Raw genomic sequence first — 21,097 nt, 5'->3', positions numbered from 1 at the left:
TCGACATGGAAGTAAAGCATGGACCTGACTATTCCTAGTAACTGGTCGGTGGGTCCTCCCCTGTAAGCTCCTTTGGTAGCAAGAAATCGCATAAAGCCTGATTCATTACCTGGGCTCAGAAGTCAAACTCTAACAACTAGCTATATAATGAATGCAGGAATCTCAAACCCCGGATACAATAAACTTTACTAGCCTTGGGCCTGACCATTTATACTAAAGCAATCACCTGCTGCTTCATTGCCCTGCGTGTCTATTGTGAAAGATTTTTAGGAGGCTAGTTTGAGTTAGGATGACCCAGCAATGTGTAATGCATTACTATATGAGAGCCCATTAAGTTCTTCAGAAGAATTGTGGGAGATGTTCTTTGTTGGTTGGTTTTGGGTGGGGGGAGAGATATTAGGGTGTTTGATGATGTGAAGGGAGAAGTGGCCCATCTATTGGGAAAGGTTCTGTTCTGTGTTCCTTATGGTTTTGATGTTTATATTAGTTCAGGATACAGGGGTACCTATTTGTTTGTATTTCCTTCATGTTTTCTTATGATGTGATTTGTTGTATTCTTGCTAGTGTACTGCATGCTCTCATGGTTTCACACTTTCACTGATTTTATTGGTTTAGCGGACAGGTCTTTTTTCCATTGTTCCCTTGTTTGTCTCTGATAAGTTATGTTTGAAGTTAAAGGAAAAAAAGTAGAATGAACAATGTGAACCTTGACCTATATTTTCTCTACGCTTGATGCATACATGACTAAGAAGCTGCTAATTGAAACACCATCAGAACAATCACGACTGTTAAATGAGATTCCGGAAGTAATTGCAGCCATAGAAAAATGTGATCCTATTTCTGAGTACTCCCCTAGCCAGGATAAACAAGGATATGATGGCTTTTCCGAATCAGCCCCCAGAGAATCTCCCCAAACTCCTGGCACTGCTCTAGCCAATGGAACCTCATGGCGCACAAATGACAGAACAGAGCTTGCAGGTTTGTTCCAAATCTATGTGAATGGTACTGTATTGTTTCCTACAGTTTATTCTTTAGTCATCATTGTTTCCATTTACCAATAAGAATTTGGACATGCTTGCTATTAGAAGTTTAGTTTCTGGATCAAGAGAATTTTGACAATCTTATTCTGAGAGTGACAAGGTTTTTTCTCTCTAACTGTGGAAAATGTTGTATCTTGACAATTCTAATGGTTATAAAATGCTACTTTTTCTCTTGAATTAGTTTGGTGATGAACCTTGAATCTGATTTTATAGTGAAATGATTTGATTCACTCTGATTTCTTGTAAATGGTCTTCTTGTTGTACCATTCCTTTTTCAAGATTTACTGTTTTTCATGTGATGAGCATGTGAATGCTTTTCCTGCGATCAGCATGTCAACTGTTTGGACTTTTCACATATATTTTGCTGAAAATTCTGCAGGTTCACTGTTACACCAGGAGAGGGACCTGGAGGGTGCAGTAGCTAAACATAAGAGAAAGCAGGCTCCATCAAACTTTGAACAGAGCGCTAGTACAGATGGTATGGTTTATGTTTTTGTTCAAGTGGTTCATGTCCTTGATCTCTTTTTTAAATGGCATATGAGAGGTCCGTAGCATCTAATGGTTATAGTTCTGGGTATGAAGTATGAACTGGTATGCTTGTATAAGTGAAACAGAAATAAAATTGTATCAAGTGGTATGAGTTAGTTTGACAATGATTTGATTCACTCTGATTTGTTGTAAGTGGTCGTCTTGTTGTACCATCCCTTTTTCAAGATTTACTGCTTCTTCGTATGATGAGCATGTGCATGCTTTTCCTATGATGAGCATGTGAGCTGTTTGAATTTTTGACATTTATTTTACTGAATATTCTGCAGGTTCACTGTTACACCAGGAGAGAGGCCTGGAGGGTGCAGCAGCTAAACATAAGAAGCAGCCTCCATCAGACTTTGAACGGAGCTTTAGTACAGATGGTATGGTTTATGTTTTTTGTTCAGTTGGATCATGTCCTTGATTTCTTTTTTAAATGCCATATGAGAGGTCCATAGCATCTAATGGTTTTAAGTTTGTACATGATAGTTTTGGGTTCGAACTGGTATGCTTGTATGAGTGAAACAGAAAAATATAAATGTATCAAGTGGAATGAATTGATTGGCAGATAATTCAAACTTTGATCATGTAGATTGTAGTCGTCTCTGTATATTATTATTCTATTTTTCCAAATCACCCCGACATAAATTTGAAGCAACTTTTAGGGTTTATACCATGAAGAAATACAAATAGCCATTTCCCCTAGCAAACAAATATATTGGGTTTTTTTTTTTTTTTTGAAATGAAATATATGGTTTTTCTAGTGTAGAAATACTAATTTGTGTGTGTGTGTGTGTAAGCTGCCAAGCATCAAGGTATCAGAACTCCTCATAAGCATCCTTTGATCATGTAGGTTGTAGTTGTCTCTGTATATTATTATTCTATTTTTTCCGAATCACCCCTACTAATAAATTAGAAGCAACTTTTTAGGGTAAGAAATACAAATAGCCGTTTCCCCTAGCAAACAGATTTATGGTTTTTCTAGTGTAGAACATACTAATATGTTAATGAGCTGTCAAGCATCAAGGTATCAGTACTCTTCATTCCCTGATTCCTATCAATTCCAACTACGTTTCTGCAAAAGCTCCTGATATGCTGCATTCACATATAAGGGCAGTATTCTACCTTTGGTTTCTTCTTCTGTAGGTTGATGTGTTTATGTATTTTCTTGACTTCCCTGCAGGTTCAAAGGGCGACCATGAGAGAGACCTGGCGGATGCAAAGGATATACCTAAGAAGAAGGTTCCTACAATTAATAACTGCTCGCAGTCTCCTTGCATTCCATCTGGTCAGGCAGCAGAACTAGTGAAACCTGAAGTAGCTCGACTAGAAAGGATGAACTCTGATAGCACATCTGAAGGCAAGGTAACTGAGTTGAGCGATGACGATGAAGAGCTAAAGGTTTCAGTTACAGCACCTGCTGTTGAAATCCAAGGTTCTGATTCATGGTATTGTATGAGTCCACTTGGTGAAATAAGGGGACCCTATAAACTGTCATTGCTAAAGCTATGGAACGTCTCAAGCCGCAAGGAATTAAGATATAAGGTTTGGAGAGAGGGTCAGAGCAAAGGCAAGGCAATCTTTCTCAATGATGCTATTCAAGGAAATTTGCCAATGTAGAAATGCTTCCAAATTGTTAACCGGAAGTTGAATTGCAGTTGACAGTAGTTTTATGAAGAGATAGGAGAAAGGAAAAAGAAAAAAAAAAAAACTAATTATACATGAAGATTCTACTTGTGATTTAGGTTACATGATTTAGTTTACATGTTAGAGGCGTAATGTATGTACCTCATACAAAACGGGGAGATGCCAAAAATTAGGTATGGTGGGATTGACATTGTTGGTTTTAAGTATGGCGTAATTTTCGTGATCAATCAGCAGGTACTTGTGTAAACAGCACTCTGGGGTATATGAGTATATCTTTGTTGCAGTTTTGGGTATGTGTGTTTCCTGTCTGATGCGTGATTCTCATGCAAAATGTTGCTTCTCTTGTTAAATATATGCCGACTATAATACCATTTCGACCACTGAAGACACTTGAAATCTTTTGGGGTACTGTGATTTGAAGGCAAGTAATTGAGTTTGATCTCTCCTGAGCCTCCGAGTTACCAAGTATATGAGACCCCAATGACCTATCTCTGTGTCCATTTCACCTATCATGTGTGTCTACTTGCACAGGTATCTCACCCTCTGACGTTGAACTTGTAACTGGTAAGGTTCGCTTCATGTGTCCGTAACGAGGAAAAGTTCCTTTTTTCCAGCCAGCCAACTCGTTGGCAGTACTGTACTCAGCATGATTTCTTTAATTTGTGTTTGAGGGATCCTTCCAAACAAAATTGAAAATTGCATTGTGTATACCTAGATATTTTCCTATAGTAGCTCTCCCTGTTGAATTCCTAGCATGAGAAGAACATTTTTGGAGAATTGCAACACTTGAGGAAAGTGATCTTCTAGATAGAAACTATAGTGATGAACTCGAACAATATAAATAATAAAGGTATGATACAAGATATCAATGAAACGCCTAGATTCGCCTTGAACACTGCCGAGAAAACGCGGGGCGCTCACCTCCACACCCAAGATCAATGCCACCAATCACCGAGAAGCTCAGTCCAGCCACAACGCAAACCGAAACCTCCGCCCCAAAGATCATCGGCGCCGACAGGTCACATGATAGCATCCAAAGATCAACACAACACCTTGTAGCCTCTACACTGCTCTGCCCAACCAGTGGTACAATTGTTCCACTTCCGGTGCAAACAATCAAGGCTCTCGACCATCCTAGGAAATCATCTCTCTACAACTTTGTCGAGCAGGCGTCTCAAAACTACCGGTGTTGGTTGGTGAAGATCAGTCTCGTGGTACACGTTCAAGATTGTTTTGGTGAAGTTCTAAATTCTCAATGGCATTGGATTTTGCAATATCCATGTAGTCATCACATAAGTCAGTTGTGATGCCATGTGCAAGGATTCTCATGGCGCATGTCAGCTTTTGTTCAGTGGATAAATCAACCCTCATGTACTATCTTTAATCTGAACAAATATGTATCGTAGTTGGTCACGTCGCACATCATCTTGTCGAAGACCCAAGGTTGTATTTTATACCGTCTATGTAAACACACTTGGTTCAAACCTACATAGATCCATGAAGCATAGAGCCTTGAGTCGTTGATCCATAAGCTCTTGAGTTCTAGCGGTATACTGATGACCTTTTGAAGAACCACTTCATTGTGAATCACTTAATCCTCGTCTTCCAGACTATGGGTTCGCTAGGCAGTGTCAACCATCATATTGGATCTTTGGCGGTTTCTCGTGACAACCTCTTATTGATCTTTCAATAACCATTTTGTCAAACGATTCATTAAAGAAGGAGTTTGACGAATAAAAAAGAAACAAAATGGAGATTTGTAGGATTGAGATATGAGAAGTGTTGTTAATTTGTGAGAGATGAGGAAAACAATAACCCCATATTTATAGACGATTTGAGATGATACTAACAGAAAAGATATGAGACGTGACAAACAAATATCAACCATAATTTATCTACAAAATCATATCCAAATTTCGGTTGTTTGTTATATATGCCGACACAAAACATCAAAATATATTCTAAACAATATTAATGTTTGTCATATAATGTGCCACACCAACTTACACCTCAAAAAAACATTAGGCTGAATAGTTCAATATCAATAGTTGCGTAAATGTCCGTGTACAACTCTCTTTACATGAGATCCGCCATGCATAAATGTTTCTGATATATATGTCGACACACCATATTTTGTTACACACACCTCGTGTGTTTTCCTATTGTACGTACACAATTACATTTTAAAAGTTTTTCATGACCTACCGAGCTTAACGCCTTCACTTCTCTTCCACTCGATGCACAAAATGGTGGCAGATTGGTGGGGCCTCGCCGGAGGCAGCAACCCCTACCTGGTTTTGCTCAGCGATCTCCTCCTCATCCCCATCTCCCACTACCTCTTGGCCTTCCTCGCAATCTCCGCCGTGTTCGTCTACCGCTTCCTCGAATTCCATTTCCTCCATGACCTCCTCACCGGTTTCCGAGGCTGCTCCGTCGCCTTGACCTACCACTCCTCCTCCCTCATCTACCACGACGTCGTTTCTAAGTGCCGCGTCCTCCATTCCCGCTATTTGGTCACGCCCTGGCTCTCTAGCCCTCATCTCCAGACCGTTTTCCTCAGCATCTCCGGCCGCGCTCCGCCTTTCAACTACCGAAGGTACTCTTCTCCGCTCCTTTCCATTCCATTCCATATTGGATTAGTAACAAGTGCAAATTGTCACTGAATCAAGTAATGTGTTCTAGTTGGGGCCATATATATGTAATTTAACAGCTGGCAGGACTGCATATTCTACCTGAAAACTTAATCTGGTTCTTTACGATTTGTATATCGGAACAAATGCAGCCTAAGAAATCCTATTGCTCGTAGGATTGTTGAGAAATTTTATTTGATCAATACAGGTTACATTGTTTGTTTTCCTGATTCATGCTTTTGTCTAACAAATAGTAATGTCATCTCTCTCTCTCAGAGAACTTTTTTATCTCTCTGATGGTGGAACTATCGCGTTGGATTGGTTAATGAACTCCGACGGTAACTATTGACCCCTTGACACTAAATAACATGCATTTATTTTGTAGAGGTATTATAGGAGTGCATTTGTTTCATCTTTGATACATTTGGTTGCTGTTCTCTTCTTTTCATAATTTTCATAGTATTTTGAGGTCTTAAATTTTGTTGTATGCTACATGTCCTTTGGTTCTTGTATTCTATTCTAATATGTACCCGTGTTACTTTGTACTGACAGGGTATTCAATGATCCCTGGTTTTGTAGTACATTTTGTAAAATGTTGCATATTTTGTTCATGTATTAATTGGCACTAATTCCTCATTGAAAACATTGTTACAGCTAGCAGTTGTGTTCTAAATAAGTGCAACCCTCTATGTATTTTATTATGAGATTCCAGTTTGGACATTACAAGTTCATTATGTCATTGTTTAGTTGCTTCATTATCTTTTGGTTTTGCTCTTTGGAAATATTTCAAATAAGGATGGAAGAAAAACGGACGAGTATTTATGGGGTGGAACTTGATTGATGAGAAAAAAAAGGACAAGTATGTATGAGATAGTATCTTTTGGTTAATGACACTAGATTCAATCTCACCAGAAGTAGTAGCTGGTAATTCAGGGGATTGTGCAGCCTTGTTAGGATGATAGAGTTGGTTGCGGTTGTAAATTTTTTTGGGTGGTTTCTTAATGGCTGTTCTATAGGTGCTGTACTGGCAGAGAAACAGAAGGGCTTTCAAGGATTGGAAAGGACAGTGGGGAGATAGGAAAAGATTAGATTCTGGTGTTTCATTTGGTTTTGTAAGGGTTCTAGCTATATTAAACTTTCTTCCTTTTATTTCAATTGGCAAACGACGATATTGTGATTTGGTATTATTTTATCTCCTTTCTTATTAGAAGTTGGAACATCCGACCTAAACTGTTTCTGCTATCTTGGTTACACTTGGGTTATTTTATAGTTTAGTCTATAATCTGATAGTATTGTAGCTGGTTGTGTTTATTTCTTTATTTATGTATACTGTGGATCTTATCTGAAGTCTTGATACTTGCGATTTTAGTCTTCCCTCTTTCCTCAGTCACATAAATGTGTGTGTGTGTGTGTACGTAGAGCTTTATTATAACGGGTACTGTATATCCTTTCTCTTTGCTCCAGTTCTGGGAAGTAACATTGACAGAACCAGTGCTATTCCGGAAGATAATATAACCCCAATTGTGCTAGCCATACCTGGATTGACAAGCGACTCTGAATCTCCTGTAAGCTTCCTATTTATTTACTTCTTTTCTTGGATCTGAAAATGCTTTCTGGGTAATTCTGGCGTCTCTAGCAATATTCTACTGGATTTTAAGGCGTACAGCTGTCTTGTATATACTGTTCCGTATGCATTTGATCTAGTTTTCTGGTTTATCAATTTATTTTTTCTTAATTGTATGCTTCGTGTCCACAGTAATCGTAGAGTTCTGTGATCAATAAAAGTGGTTTCTCTAAGAAAATAAATGGTTTTGGCTTAAATCAAGTTACTAGTTAGTTAGAATGGATGTTAACATGCTGCTTGAAACTCAAAAGGGGAAATGTGGAAGCTTGGAATCTCAGGTAAAAATAGCAATGAATCAATAATTTGGAGTATCTGTTGATCTCGCAAGATGTATAAAATACAATCTCTCTGTCTCTCTGTCTCTGTCTGTCTCTCTCCCTCCTCTCTCTCTCTCTCTCTCTCTCTCTCTAGCTCTTCTATGACTACTAAATTAGTTCTTTGATTTGAAAGATATGAAATTGCAAGTTTCATGTAGAACGTTGATTGTCGCCACACTGGGTTTACTGTACATTATTCTACTTCTTGATATTATCAGCTGTCTTCTTGGGCTGTTTTCAAGCTTTCTTCTTTTTCATGTAAAGATGTTTTTTTTTTTGGCATACATGATGAGTGACTAATGCAGTTTGGTGTTTGTACTGCAGTATATTAAGCATCTTGCTTTCAACACAGCGCAAAAGGGATGGAATGTCGTTGTTACCAACCACAGAGGTTTAGGTGGTGTTTCGATTACTGTAAGCAGCTCTTTTTAAATTTCCTTATGTACTTACTTTGCGTGTCTATATCCATATCTATCAACACTTTTAAGCCTTGTTTGCTTGTGAACTTAAACCATGGGAATGGAAATTTTTTTCTAGCCCCATGCTCGGTAAATGCAGGTTTAGGAAAATGATTCCTGCCTCATCTGAGGCCAGGGAGGGACTGAAAGCTATGAGGTCCCTTGGGTAATTGTTGGAAACTGAAGAACTAATTATTTCTTGACATTACCAACAGTGTATAGGGATCTTGCTGTCTTGTCCCCGGAAAATAACATTTGATATTTCCAAAACACTGTACTGGGTATTGTCTCCTTAGCGTAGTTAGCTACCTTATACAGATCTCTCTCTCTCTGGCTCTCTCTCTCTCTCTCAAAATGTTTTTGGGGCTTTTATTGAACCAGCATGCTCTTCCTTCCTAGTCCTACAATCTTTTGGAGACAGGAAACTCTAGTCAATAGTAAGGTGCCAAGGTATGTACTGTGAAGTGGTTTGAACCCAGACCGCATGGGATCAAACCATGAGCCTAAGTGAACCTTACTAACCATCGATGGTGGGGCCACTGATAAAATTGTTCTACCACAATTACTGGAATTTATAAAGCAAGTGCTGTAATTTGTAGGAGGTATAATCATATGACAACACAACTTGAACCATGTTAGTATTGGGAAAGGAGTATAAGCTATTACTTTCTTTAATACTTTTTAAGGAACATTCATTTTTGTTTAAAACTGAAAATATTAGGTAATAGGAGTGACAAATATGGATTAAATCTGTACAAAGCAAAAATTTCAATAAGAACTTGGGAAGTATTACGTAACCCTTGCCCTGTTTGATAAACTACATGGCATGTCCTAGCTGAGCACTGATTCCTACTTCTGTAAGAAAAACTGGACAAGCTGTTCACTGTACTACAAACAACATCATCTCACACCAAACAGCTTCTACAAATATAAAAAAACCAATCCAAATGAGCATTTTATTGCATCTAGATGGGATGTGTTGGAATTAGACTTTCATACTCTGTTAAGTTCAGTTCTTATGGATAAATTGCAGTCTGCACTCTTTGAGAGGCTTTATATAGGAAATTAGGAAGTTATGCAATATTATTATCAACTTTTAAAGAATCGGCGTGTGGTATTGCTGAACTATTTCAGGACCACTTTTTTGCACCTCCACAATTTGTTGGCTTATGTTCATGGTTAATTGTCATCTTGAGCTCCAAAATTTGAAAGTCCCTATTTTAATCTCTATTCTAATGGAAGTGGTATGTCACAATGCAGAAATTCCGTGGGTCATGCTTTAGTTATCCCTTATTAAGTTTTCAGGCTATTGCCAATTTCAAATTTATTATAACTTCTCATTAGGTTTATTGATATATAGGTAATCCCCCTGTGTTTTATTATTATGTGTTTCAGTCCGATTGCTTTTATAATGCTGGTTGGACAGAGGATCTGCGGGCAGTCATTAATCATCTCCATCATGAGTACCCCAAGGCTCCTTTATTTGTTGTTGGAACGAGTATTGGGGCCAACATTTTGGTATGTTATGTGGTCACGTTATATTATTCTTCTAAGTTTTTGTAGAAGCAACTATTTGTCTTTTATTTTCACTTTAATTTTGTCTTATCTAAACCCTAAAGAAGAAGGGTAGATTTTGGGGAGTTGTGGTGTAATGCAGTTACCTGAGTTGGGTGGGAGTGGAAACATATAGGAAGGTCTTTGATGATGTAAAGGGACAGGGATTCTTGTTCCTTCTGTAGTATGCTAAATGTTTTTGTATTGGCTTTTCCTTGGCATATACCTTGTCCACTGTTGTATGTAGTCTGTCTTTTTATTTATGAAGCTCTACACCTGATAAAAAAAAAACAAGAAGAAAAAGGCTTACTTAAACTTGCATTTCTAGTAGTTCGCGGTTCTTAGACCAAATCTCAATGTAACTTCCTCTCTAGTTTCTAGTACTCTAACTCTAATTTGATTTATTCCAGGTAAAATATCTTGGAGAGGATGGAGATAGTGTTCCCGTTGCTGGGGCTGTAGCAATATGTTCTCCTTGGGACCTTCTGGTTAGTGTTTTAATTTTGTTGTGAAGAAAATATTTTTGGTAATTGTTGAAAAAGAAAAAACCACGACATGGGGTGATAATAATTATAATCTTAGTGTCAGAATGATTCTTATACAATGAGGAAGTGACTTATCGTCGTACTGGCATGCTTGGTTTCATCGGGAACCTTAAAGCATGCTTGTGGATAGACGTTATTTTGAGCCTCAGAGTTGGCTCATTTATTTTATTTGAATAATAGAGATGGCATTCGGATGAACATAGGGGCAAGTACCCGGATGTTGAAACTATCCCTGAAGTTATGCATCATTTGTTATTATCTGATTATATGTGGATTTATCCTCAATATGGAAATATCTGTTAATACATCCTTAAATATGATTCTCAATATCCTTTCACCTTTTCAGGTAGAAAAATATCCAACTGTTGCATTTACCACTGGTACCTGTTTCAAAGTTATATGCTATCTTGTCAATAGATAGATAGATAGATAGATAGTTTACATTTATAGATAGATAGATAGTTTACATTTATAGATATATTGTATGCTCATTGACAGTTATGATGGAATCCAGTCCTTGTTTATCGGAAGTAGTTCCTTATAAATGTAAACTTATCCTATTTGGTTTTGCTCTGCAGATTGGTGATAGATTTATAAGCCGTAGGTTGTTGCAAAAAATTTATGACAGAGCTCTTGCGATTGGCCTTCAAGGTTATGCACAATTGTATGTACGTGCTTCCCTTTTGAATTGGGCAGTAAATAGCTCCTAAAAGATTATGTAATTTGTACTTTATGATGCAGGGCAGAAACTGAAAGTTTCTGTGTTGCAGCTAGATCAGGGGTAAAATTCTTGAGAACGAAGATATCAAGGGAAAAATAAACGATATGATAGAGATATTTGCCGTAGGATTAAAGTAGGAACGATATATTGAGTTCTAGGGCAGAACGTTCCAAAGAAACTCTATGTATAATTTTATTCAAAATAACAAAGCTGACTTGCAAGATTCTAAAAGGCTAGATATATAGGCAATAGCAAACCCTAGTAAAAACAGGAACCTAAAAAGACTTAGGAATAATAAAACATAATAAAGAAAATAATAAAAGATAATAAACTCCTAATTAATTTAGTAAACTTTGGATCTCCTGCATCACTTTATATGCTTCATTCCTACTTACATATGTTACATACATACTCGTATGTCATTTCTTGAATACCTCAAAAGTTTTGATTATCGAACAATGTTTATTTGAATATGTTTTTTTAAATTGTTTATTGCAGACACCAGCCTATTTATTCTCGCCTCGCTAATTGGGAAGGTATAAAAAAGGTAAGTGTTCCAACATTCTTAATTTTTAATCCCCAGCATTAATCTCAGAGGAGCATTTAATAGTTGGAGGCTTGATAATTTGACACTTCCAGAAACAGAGGTTTCACCAACAATAAATGTTTAGAATGATTCTTTTATTTATTCATTTTTCTTGGCTGGAGACCAGAATTAATTAAGGAAGTAATGCATTGAAAATCCACTAGATTAGAAAGCTACGAACTAAACAACCCAACAAAAGCCAGAAACAACACCATAGCCCCAGACTTTAGGCTGTAGATAACAGCTGCATTCCAATTTTGAAACAAATGGCATCAAAGAAATATGCTATAATTCTACTAAAGCCCATAAAGAAGCAAAGAATTCACTCCTATCCCACAGATTATCCAACTACTTACGGTACGTTCTCTTTCATCTTTGTCACTGAAACAGTTAGTTGTCAGTTTTTGAAGACTATGGAAAGGGGAGGTAGTCAGGGAGGACCTTTGGAATAAAGTTAGGTTCTTGTCGGCCATGTGGGCTTAAGACTTTGTTAAGTCCAAACAGTGTACTATCTCCTTAATCAATCTAGAGTGGAAGGGTGCAGTAGTATGTTTTCGTTATGTTCTGTGGATTCTTTTGTTTCTTATTGCTGTTACCTTGGCCACACCTGTTGGTTTTTGGTTCTATTTTTCTCTTCCACTTCTTATCAAAGGGAAAAATGTTGGGAATTGTCCAGTTTTATGCTTTTGTGCTTGGTAAAAGTAGATGCATATGATGGTAATGTAAGAACATAATGAGCGTGCGTAATTAGCTTAGAATATTTGGTAATTAGCTTTCCATTTTCTTTTATCCTTTCATTTTGTAATTGGCTTTGAATATTCAGTATTCATTGTTCTTTTTCTTTCTCCTTTCATTGGCTAGATTCCTTTTTCTTTGATTTTTGTTCCAGCGGTCCTTGACTTGATGAAACTTGAGTAATAGTGTCAAATATATAACAAATTTTTAAAAAATAACATTAAAAAATGTCTATGAACTTCGAAATTATGACCAGCTTAATGAATAAAAAGGCAGCTGTCTTGTTCAAGAGCAGCACCTGGGCATGGAAATTATATGCCCCAGCGTCCAGATTCATGCCTGTGGCATGCCCCCTTTTGAAAAATTTGATTTATACCATTCACGTCTCATGGGATGAGCTTGGACCAAGAGAAAACATTTCAGTTGTGTTTAATATATTTTAGTGTTGAAACATTGAGTGTATAGTGACACATGCTCTGCCGTTACTAATGTTTGCTTTGTTGTTATCTTGGATTTCAAAAGTCGCGTTCTATTCGTGATTTTGACCATCATGCAACCCGACTCGTTGGGAAATTTGAGGTACTAATGCACATGATTTACCATTTTTTCTTGCTCAGCAGAATTTAATTGTGTGATTAAGTTGAGTTTGCTGTTGTGCCAGACTGTGGACACATATTACAGGCGTTGTAGCAGTGCTAGTTACGTAGGAAATGTGTCAGTGCCACTACTCTGTATAAGTGCTTTGGATGATCCAGTTTGTACTAGGGAAGCCATTCCTTGGGATGAATGCAGGTGGAGTTTCTTTTAATATGCCAGATATTGTTTTCTTTCTTTCATCACTCTTTTCCACATAATTTAAGTGCATGTTTGACATCTGTTTTCAATAGGGCAAACACAAATATTGTATTGGCTACCACAGAGCGTGGAGGACACTTGGCTTTCTTTGAAGGATTAACTGCAGCTGGCATCTGGTAATGTCTCCATATTATTAGGATGCACTAGCTTTTGTCTGTTTTTATCTGGTAATTCATAGAGTTTTTAGTATTGTTTTACAAAATGGTTTTTCATTTTCCAGAACCAAAACTAAGAGAAATATCTGGTATGGTTTCATGGTAAGAAAATATCTTTTGAACAGTTCATAATATGAAGTTTAGGGTTAATTCAATTCAATTAAGTGCCTCATCTATGAAAAGTTGTAGTTGTTTCTTCAACTTGGATGCCATACTCCGTTTGCATCCATCAACTCACTTTATCTGATGACTTGACATATATGGTAAACAAATTCTCTGATAGCAAATACCATTTAAAGGATTAAATAAGATCAAAGCTGTCTCTCTTTTTAGTTCGGAGAGCCAAGTTGATTGGGGGTTTTCCATTACACAGTTATTTTACAAGTTTTTTTTAAGTGTCTAGCCCTGCCTTTAGTATTCCATAGCATCTTTGTCCTGCAAAGCTGCCCATGTTGGTTCTGTGTGATCGTTCTGTTAAATCACATTTTGTCCTGGTACTTTGGATCATCTCTACTTTAGCACCTTATTTCCAGTTTCTGTGCACATCTATATAGCTCATTCCCATTTTACATCTGGAATGCTATTGATCACATAAAGGTCATGGACCCAAAGGTTATTATAGTCATTTCCATGAAGTTGGCAATTGTATGGCGTCTCTACTTGTGCATTTATCAAGGAAAGTGCATCAGAAATTCCCTTCTGAAATTTGTTGGTGTATTATTTTTTTCCTTGCAGGTGGGTAAGAGCTGTGGATGAATTTTTAAAAGTTTTACATAGTAGTCAACATATGCATGTAAAGAAGGTATAAATTTATTTTCACATCATTTCAAATGCCTAATGAAATAGTAGTTGGTGTATGTTGGTTGAGATACTGTCGAACATTGAATTGTTGCTGACAAGTTATTGGAACTAATGTTCTTATAACTTTGTGATCTACTTGTTGTCATGCTGCAGCATACTGGTTAAATTTTGCAGGTTAATAATATTGTTACATTTCTTGTGTTTCCAGGTGGCAAGTTCTAACCCACCATTAATTGTGGACTCTTCAATAGATCAGGGTCCCTATGTAAACATTGCAGAAGATGGAATGGTTGCTGCAGTGGGAAATGAACAGATAGAAGAGAATAGGGTAGAAGATGTACATGAACCAGGAGAAGGAAAAATATCAGTTGAGCAAGATGAACAGAGGCCACAGCCAAAGTCTGATTCGGATTCTTTAGCTTCTATGGTACAATCTTCTCAACAAGCTACTACGCCTCTTGGTGTAACTGCTCGTGTTAGAAGATGCTTAGATCTGCTATCTCGACAGAGTAGGTGGTCGTTATGGTTGCTTGTTTATATTGCTATTGTGACAAGTTGGCCAGTGGTTGGTTCTGTCCTCCAGATTGCATTGCAAAAGAAGCGCAGAAGTGTCTTACCTGGTGCTATCCTCAAAAGATAAGGACGTGCTGTTTACATTACCCTTGTATGCTACGTGTAGGTTCTCGATCCCATTTAAATAAATAAACAATACTGCTGAATACATGACTAGCATCACCTGTGTATTATGTAAAACCTATGATTAGGTTGCAAAACCCAATGTAATCGTTTTGGGTGAAAATAGAGAAAACTAGGATATTTGGGTCTATGGAACCCAACAATGCAATCGTGAATCGTGTCCTTTACAAAGAAAATCGACGGCTAATTTGTGAGCATATGTTACCAAAACTTGGTTTACCGAACCCAAAAGTCTAAAACATTAGGCCTAATTCAGTCGGTTCATATTAGACAAAAGAGAAAAAAGAAATGGTCATTTGCATCGATACTAAGCTGGAATGAGGATATATGAATTATGAGGCTGTAGATCATTATTGCCCAACTATTTAACAAATATGGTTGCAGCTTACTTGTTTTGACTGGAACCAATTAACCAATCATTCATCAATTGGCTGTTTTTGTTTTTTGTTTTTTGGGTGATGTATTTATCGACATACTTAACATATCATAACTCAAATAATTCTTCCCTCGTATTCTCATTCTTACTTGGTTTAGTTGCCATGCTAGAAATAAAAAAATTGTCTTTAGCCTTGCTACCCCCATATATGATAACAAGACCAGCCTATTGTCCCTCTGAGATTAAAACACACACGCAGGTAAATTGGTGTTTTACGACTAACTCGAATACAATAGTGTCGTCTGATACCGAACTCAAAGCTCAATCTGAGGACTTTTAATCTTGAATACTAGGTCGACAGTATTCAAAAAACAAGCATACCTACTAAAAACACAATCCCGATTTCTCTAGCATTAGCTGGCTCAGTGGTATTGTTATTATTTACAAGCCCTTGTTTACAGAAACCCGGCCAGTAGTATCTGTAAAATGTTTGAAGACTGCATGCCGTTCTTCAGGAGACTGTCCTTGGAAGAGGCATGTAAACCAAATTATATTAGACCTAGAGATCGAGCATCCTAGAGTTTGCCATATGTCAACTTCATGATAGTTCATCCAACAGAATCTAATCTGCTTACTTGTACCAAAACAATAATCTAGGTGCATTATATTTTGGCATTTTCGTATGTGCTAAATATAAGTTATGGGCCAATATTCTATTTCATTAAACAAGCTTTACATGTCCTCCATAACCAAGACAACGTACCGAGAGAGCTTCAATATATATGCCTCCATGTTTTATGTGAAGTTTTAGGATCGGAGTCTTCAGTTGGACTTGTTCAAACAGCTATTTCCAAGAAAACTAGAGGTGAATTCTCCAGCTAATTTGTTCTTTCCACTGCTATTTGATCCCTTTTTTGTTCGAAGACATCGCTATAGCTAGTTTTTATATTCACATGCTTCTACGATACAATATCTATTACTTCATATATATATATACACACACACAAATTCAGCTCAAATTAAGAACATGTGTGAAACATGCGGCCAAACTTTTGAACAAGTCAAGGATATATTATTGAATTAATGCTATAAAATTTCTAAAGACTTTACGGTACAATGTTGTCTTATACACAAGAAATCTTATTTCGTTCGGAGAACAAACGATCAAACTCACACTAAACCAATTCAAAGATAAGAGATCAAGTACAACCAAACCCAGCAACTGGTAACAAATAGTGGTAAGTACAAGCATTGTATCCAATATAAGACTATACTGTACTATACACAGTGATAGAAAGTAAAAAGCTTTTGGTACATTATTGATCACTAAAACTTCGTTCCAAAGATTGAAGAGTGTAGATTCTTGCAACACGAAAGAGCATAATTAATAACGACATACCAAAGGTGATCAAGATATCTTGTTATATACGTCGGACTAGATACTTTGCAAGAATGGGAGCATCCTTGGTTATTAATAACGAACAAGTAGCGGTCCTTTCAAATAGAAGCTAACTTGGCACTTAGCTAACACCTCCAACATGCACACTCTCATTAGTTTACTTAGCTAGTCTTGTTTTAGAGCATCATTACCCTAAATTTGACAAATTAATTTTCTCTTAGCATCCAAATGGCAGTCATTTTCAGAATCAAGAAAAGGAAACCAAGCAAGTGAAAGAGAATATTGTTGTCTCTAGAAGCAAAAAAACAATGACGACGATTTTTTTTCTTTTTGTTTGAATTCTTTTGATAAGAGAGGACAAATCAATTGTTCAAGGACGGTAGGTTCTGATACCCCGAATTTTCCCGCTGCTTTTTTTTGTCCAATGCGTACGGCATCTTCTTCCTCCACCGAACTACCCGACGGATCATTATAAATTAAGCACCAGAAATCAAACATTTTCCTAACCCTCCAAAGAGCAGCCTCAATAATAAAATGACACCCAAGAAGAAAAGAAAAGAAAAGATTAAAGATCAATTTGTTTTCTTGACCTAGCTAAGCTAGCTATATATGACACTGATTCTAGAGAATATAAAGATACCCATTTATGCATCTTGTCTCTCTATAGGTTTAATGAAAAGAACATAAAGAAAATAAAAGTTATATTCTTCAATATCTCTCTTGTCTTTTGTCTTTTGTTCCATTCACATGTAATGACACAAAGGAATTTTCATCATGACATATTCCATCCCACCCTCTCCTGCTTCCTGCTTCCATAAAAGGTCTTCCATCCCTCATCTCTTAATGCCCTCAATCCACTTCATCCATCTACTGTATATTATTCAGTTTTCTCATATTAATTCATTTGTCCGAGAGTGAGAGATCGAGAGAAGTAATAGTATGGAAGATATAGACGAGGAGGGGGATGAGCTTTTGAATCTCAGCCTTGCAATTGTTACAAACTCAGGCGGTGAAAGAATGAAAAAGAGAAAGAGAAGGGATAATACTACTAGCAGCGATTTCAGTTCATCATCATATGAAGGTTGTGAGGGGAAGATATTCAGTCTTCTTCAAATGAGGGAACAAATGTTAAAACTAGAGCACAAGAAGAAACGAGGAGGAGCAGGTAATGATATTGTTGATGAATTAGATGGTAAAGGCCTCCAATTAATCCGCATGTTGCTCATAACAGCCACTGCCGTAAATGAAAACAATGTGAGCTCAGCTTTCGAGAATCTTACAGAGTTGTATAAAAGTGTTTCCTTGTGCGGCGACTCAGTGCAACGAGTTGTGGCTTACTTTGCAGATGGCTTGGCAGCGAGGCTTCTCACCCGAAAATCACCATTCTTCGACATGATTTCCAAGGAGCCAACGCATGAGGAAGAGTTTGTAGCCTTCACTGCTCTCTACCGGGTTTCCCCCTACTACCAGTTTGCTCATTTTACAGCCAACCAGGCCATAATCGAGGCATTTGAGAAAGAAGAAGACAAGAACAACCGTTCCTTGCATGTAATCGATTTCGACGTCTCCTATGGCTTTCAATGGCCTTCATTGATACAATCTCTTTCCGAAAAGGGAAGCAGTGGCAGTCGGATATCCCTTAGGATTACAGGGTTTGGAAGAAGCTTGGACGAACTGCGGGAGACGGAGAATAGATTGCTCAGCTTTTCCAAGGGATGTCGCAACCTCGTCTTTGAATTCCAAGGATTATTGCATGGCTCAAATCTCATAAACTTGAGGAAGAAGAGAAATGAAACAATTGCGGTGAATTTGGTTTTTCATTTGAACAGCTTGAACAATGATATCAAGATATCCGACTCGTTAAAATCTGTACATTTACTTAACCCTTCGATTGTAATGTTGGTTGAACAAGAAGGAAGCAGAAGTCCTCGAAGTTTCTTGTCGAGATTCATGGAGTCTTTGCATTATTTTGCAGCCATGTTTGATTCCTTAGATGATTGCTTACCGCTAGAGAGCACGGAGAGGCTGAGAATCGAGAAGAACCATCTGGGGAAGGAGATCAAAAGCATGCTCAACTACGACAATATTATGGAGGATCGTAAAACAGAAAAGTCGACGGAGACATGGAAAGCGAGGATGGAGAGTCATGGTTTTGAAGGAGTCAATCTAAGCTCCAAGTCCAAGATCCAAGCTAGACTTCTCTTGAAAATTAGGACCCATTATTGTCCCCTTCAATTTGAAGGAGACGGTAGTAATGGTAGCAGTACTGCAGCTGGCTTCAGGGTTTTTGAAAGAGATGATGGAAGGACACTTTCTCTAGGATGGCAAGATAGGTATCTTCTTTCAGTTTCTGCATGGCACTGTCACCGTGTATCTTAAAAATATAAACAGACATTTACATTCTCTAATAGCCTAGCTAACACATTCAATTCATACCATTTTTGTAAGAAATATTCTGCTCATACAAACTTGTTAAGCTAATGTTTTTTTTAGTAAAAGATCGATAGTTTTATTGGTTATTCTTGTCCACATGTACAATGCATTTATTGTCGTTTTGTTCAAATAATAACAGTTTGTCCTCATTGCAAGTGTGCACAAATCAAACCTAGCTACTACAATTGACTTCCAACTACATTTATTTAATTCTCATGTAACAGTACTATTAGTCACCTAAAGACCTTAATTGGTGAAAACCAAATAATACGGAGAATTAAAAAGAAAATAGACTTCCATTACCTGGTTTGGAAAGCATGCACCACCATAAACGTACATTAGAGTTCTTGGACTCATTTTTGGATACCTCATCCTTAATTTAGGTTGTACAAGCAAGTCAAAACAATCATGCACTTACTTCAGAATGATATGCTAATTTCTTAATGTCATCGAAGTTCTTATGTATCTTATCGAGCCTTTGTGATTCAGGTCTAATAGCTCATCCGCCATAACTGATTTAATTTAACCCTTGTGTGACATCTCTTCACATATGTCCTCCATCTTCTCATAATTTTTTTTATTTAGAATCCTGTTTTCTTATGACAAATCAAAACATATATTACATGCCTGCATAATATACATCCAAACTGAAAGAGACAACAATTGCAGTTTACTTCGTCGTCTTTAAATGAAACTTGAAAGTAAACATGTTTCTAGATCTCCTCAATCTTGATATCTTTAGAAATTGAGTTATCCACTTCAACTAAAATAAAGTCACAGTACATTTTACCTTGGAGAAATTCGTCTAAATGGTATACGAACTTTTGCTCCTTATAATCTTTGGTATATCAAGTTTTAAAAATATCATATTGGTATCTCATGTTTTCATCCCGACCTAAGATTGGTATATATACCAAAAAGAAAATGACAAATTTACCCTTAAATTTTTTTTTTTGCTTAGTTTTTCTTCTTTGTTTTCATATTCCAATTTTTTTTTTGGCTTTTTATAATTTTAGGAACGTAGAGAAAAATTCATCGTCACTTTCTCCCTATTAATAATCAGTTCTTCATCTCAATCATCCTTAAATGTCAACGGCAACAACAAGATCTTTGAGTGTCAGCGGAAACAATAAGGATTAAACTTCTGTATGTTTCCCCTCTTCAATCTTCTTCAAATTTATAAAGGTCAACCCAAATCATCAAATTCCAAAACCTCTTTTAATATTTCTGGAATGTGAAAACAAATATAAAAAAATAAGGAAAAAAAAACTTAATGGGTAAATTGGTCATTCTATATATACCAATCTTAGGTCGAAACATGAGATACCGAAATGATATTTTCAAAACTTGATATATCAACGTTTATAAGGAGCAAAAATTCATATATCATTCAGACGAATTTCTCTCTTTATTATTTTACAAAAATAATAACTTCATTTAACGATTTTAACCGCTAATCCTCTAAATTCATATGCAAAAAACATATTTACAAAATTTCAACTAATTTCATAATCATTTGATATTTCAAAATGACGTAAAACAACTATAAGCCAAAATAGAGTGAGCAGCCGATGCGGAAGTAGATGAGGTTGAGGGGCTTGGTGGAAGGTTGGGCATGGAGAAGAAGAAAAGAACCATCGAGATCGCTTTTTCTAAGGATGAAATTGAAGAGAGTGGGCCTTAGTGATTGAATGAGCAGCTTTGAAATTCGGGTGTATAGAGAGAGGAGTGTGACTCGTGTCCTTCTCTTCATGGTATTACTAGAGTTGATACCCGCACCTTGGCACAGTGTAATATCCATATTTTGCATATTCCACATATGTATAAGAGTTATCACAAAAACAACATTTATATAACAAAATATATAGCCAGTCTTGTGTTCTACCCAAAATATAAATGCTCCAATTGTTTTGATTTGTACGTGTACAAAGCAGAAAAGAAAATGACAGAAATAGTTCCGTAAAACAACGGGGTAATAAATTATCACGGTAATATAT

The 21,097-nt window shown here is 36.9% G+C and overlaps 3 protein-coding genes across 3 annotated transcripts in view; all 3 read left to right on the top strand.

The window, feature by feature from the left end:
- The window catches only part of LOC101294903 (zinc finger CCCH domain-containing protein 19-like), a 10,388-nt gene extending 6,929 nt beyond the window's left edge, over positions 1–3,459 (top strand). The window contains exons 9-12 of the mRNA XM_004290389.1: positions 728–978; positions 1,420–1,518; positions 1,856–1,951; positions 2,752–3,459. Of these exons, the coding sequence (XP_004290437.1) occupies positions 728–978; positions 1,420–1,518; positions 1,856–1,951; positions 2,752–3,188 (883 nt within the window). The 3' untranslated portion in view covers positions 3,189–3,459. The remainder of the gene's footprint in view (positions 1–727; positions 979–1,419; positions 1,519–1,855; positions 1,952–2,751) is intronic.
- A 1,902-nt stretch (positions 3,460–5,361) lies between these two features.
- Positions 5,362–15,063, top strand: LOC101294617 (embryogenesis-associated protein EMB8-like). The gene is made up of 13 exons (XM_004290388.1): positions 5,362–5,811; positions 6,122–6,183; positions 7,310–7,410; positions 8,111–8,200; positions 9,640–9,762; positions 10,209–10,286; positions 10,922–11,007; positions 11,563–11,611; positions 12,908–12,964; positions 13,047–13,177; positions 13,273–13,356; positions 14,131–14,197; positions 14,405–15,063. Exons 1-13 carry the CDS (start codon positions 5,453–5,455, stop codon positions 14,834–14,836), a joined length of 1,719 nt encoding a protein of 572 aa, XP_004290436.1. The 5' UTR covers positions 5,362–5,452; the 3' UTR covers positions 14,837–15,063.
- Positions 15,064–17,532: 2,469 nt separating this feature from the next.
- Positions 17,533–19,046, top strand: LOC101301362 (protein SCARECROW-like). Its single transcript, XM_004292442.1, has one exon. It carries the CDS (start codon positions 17,607–17,609, stop codon positions 19,044–19,046), a length of 1,440 nt encoding a protein of 479 aa, XP_004292490.1. The 5' UTR covers positions 17,533–17,606.
- Positions 19,047–21,097: the final 2,051 nt, after the last annotated feature.

Source organism: Fragaria vesca, linkage group LG2 (assembly GCF_000184155.1).
Source record: "Fragaria vesca subsp. vesca linkage group LG2, FraVesHawaii_1.0, whole genome shotgun sequence".
In the NCBI taxonomy this organism is placed as follows: Eukaryota; Viridiplantae; Streptophyta; class Magnoliopsida; order Rosales; family Rosaceae; genus Fragaria; species Fragaria vesca.
This window is presented reverse-complemented; position numbering and strand designations above follow the sequence as displayed.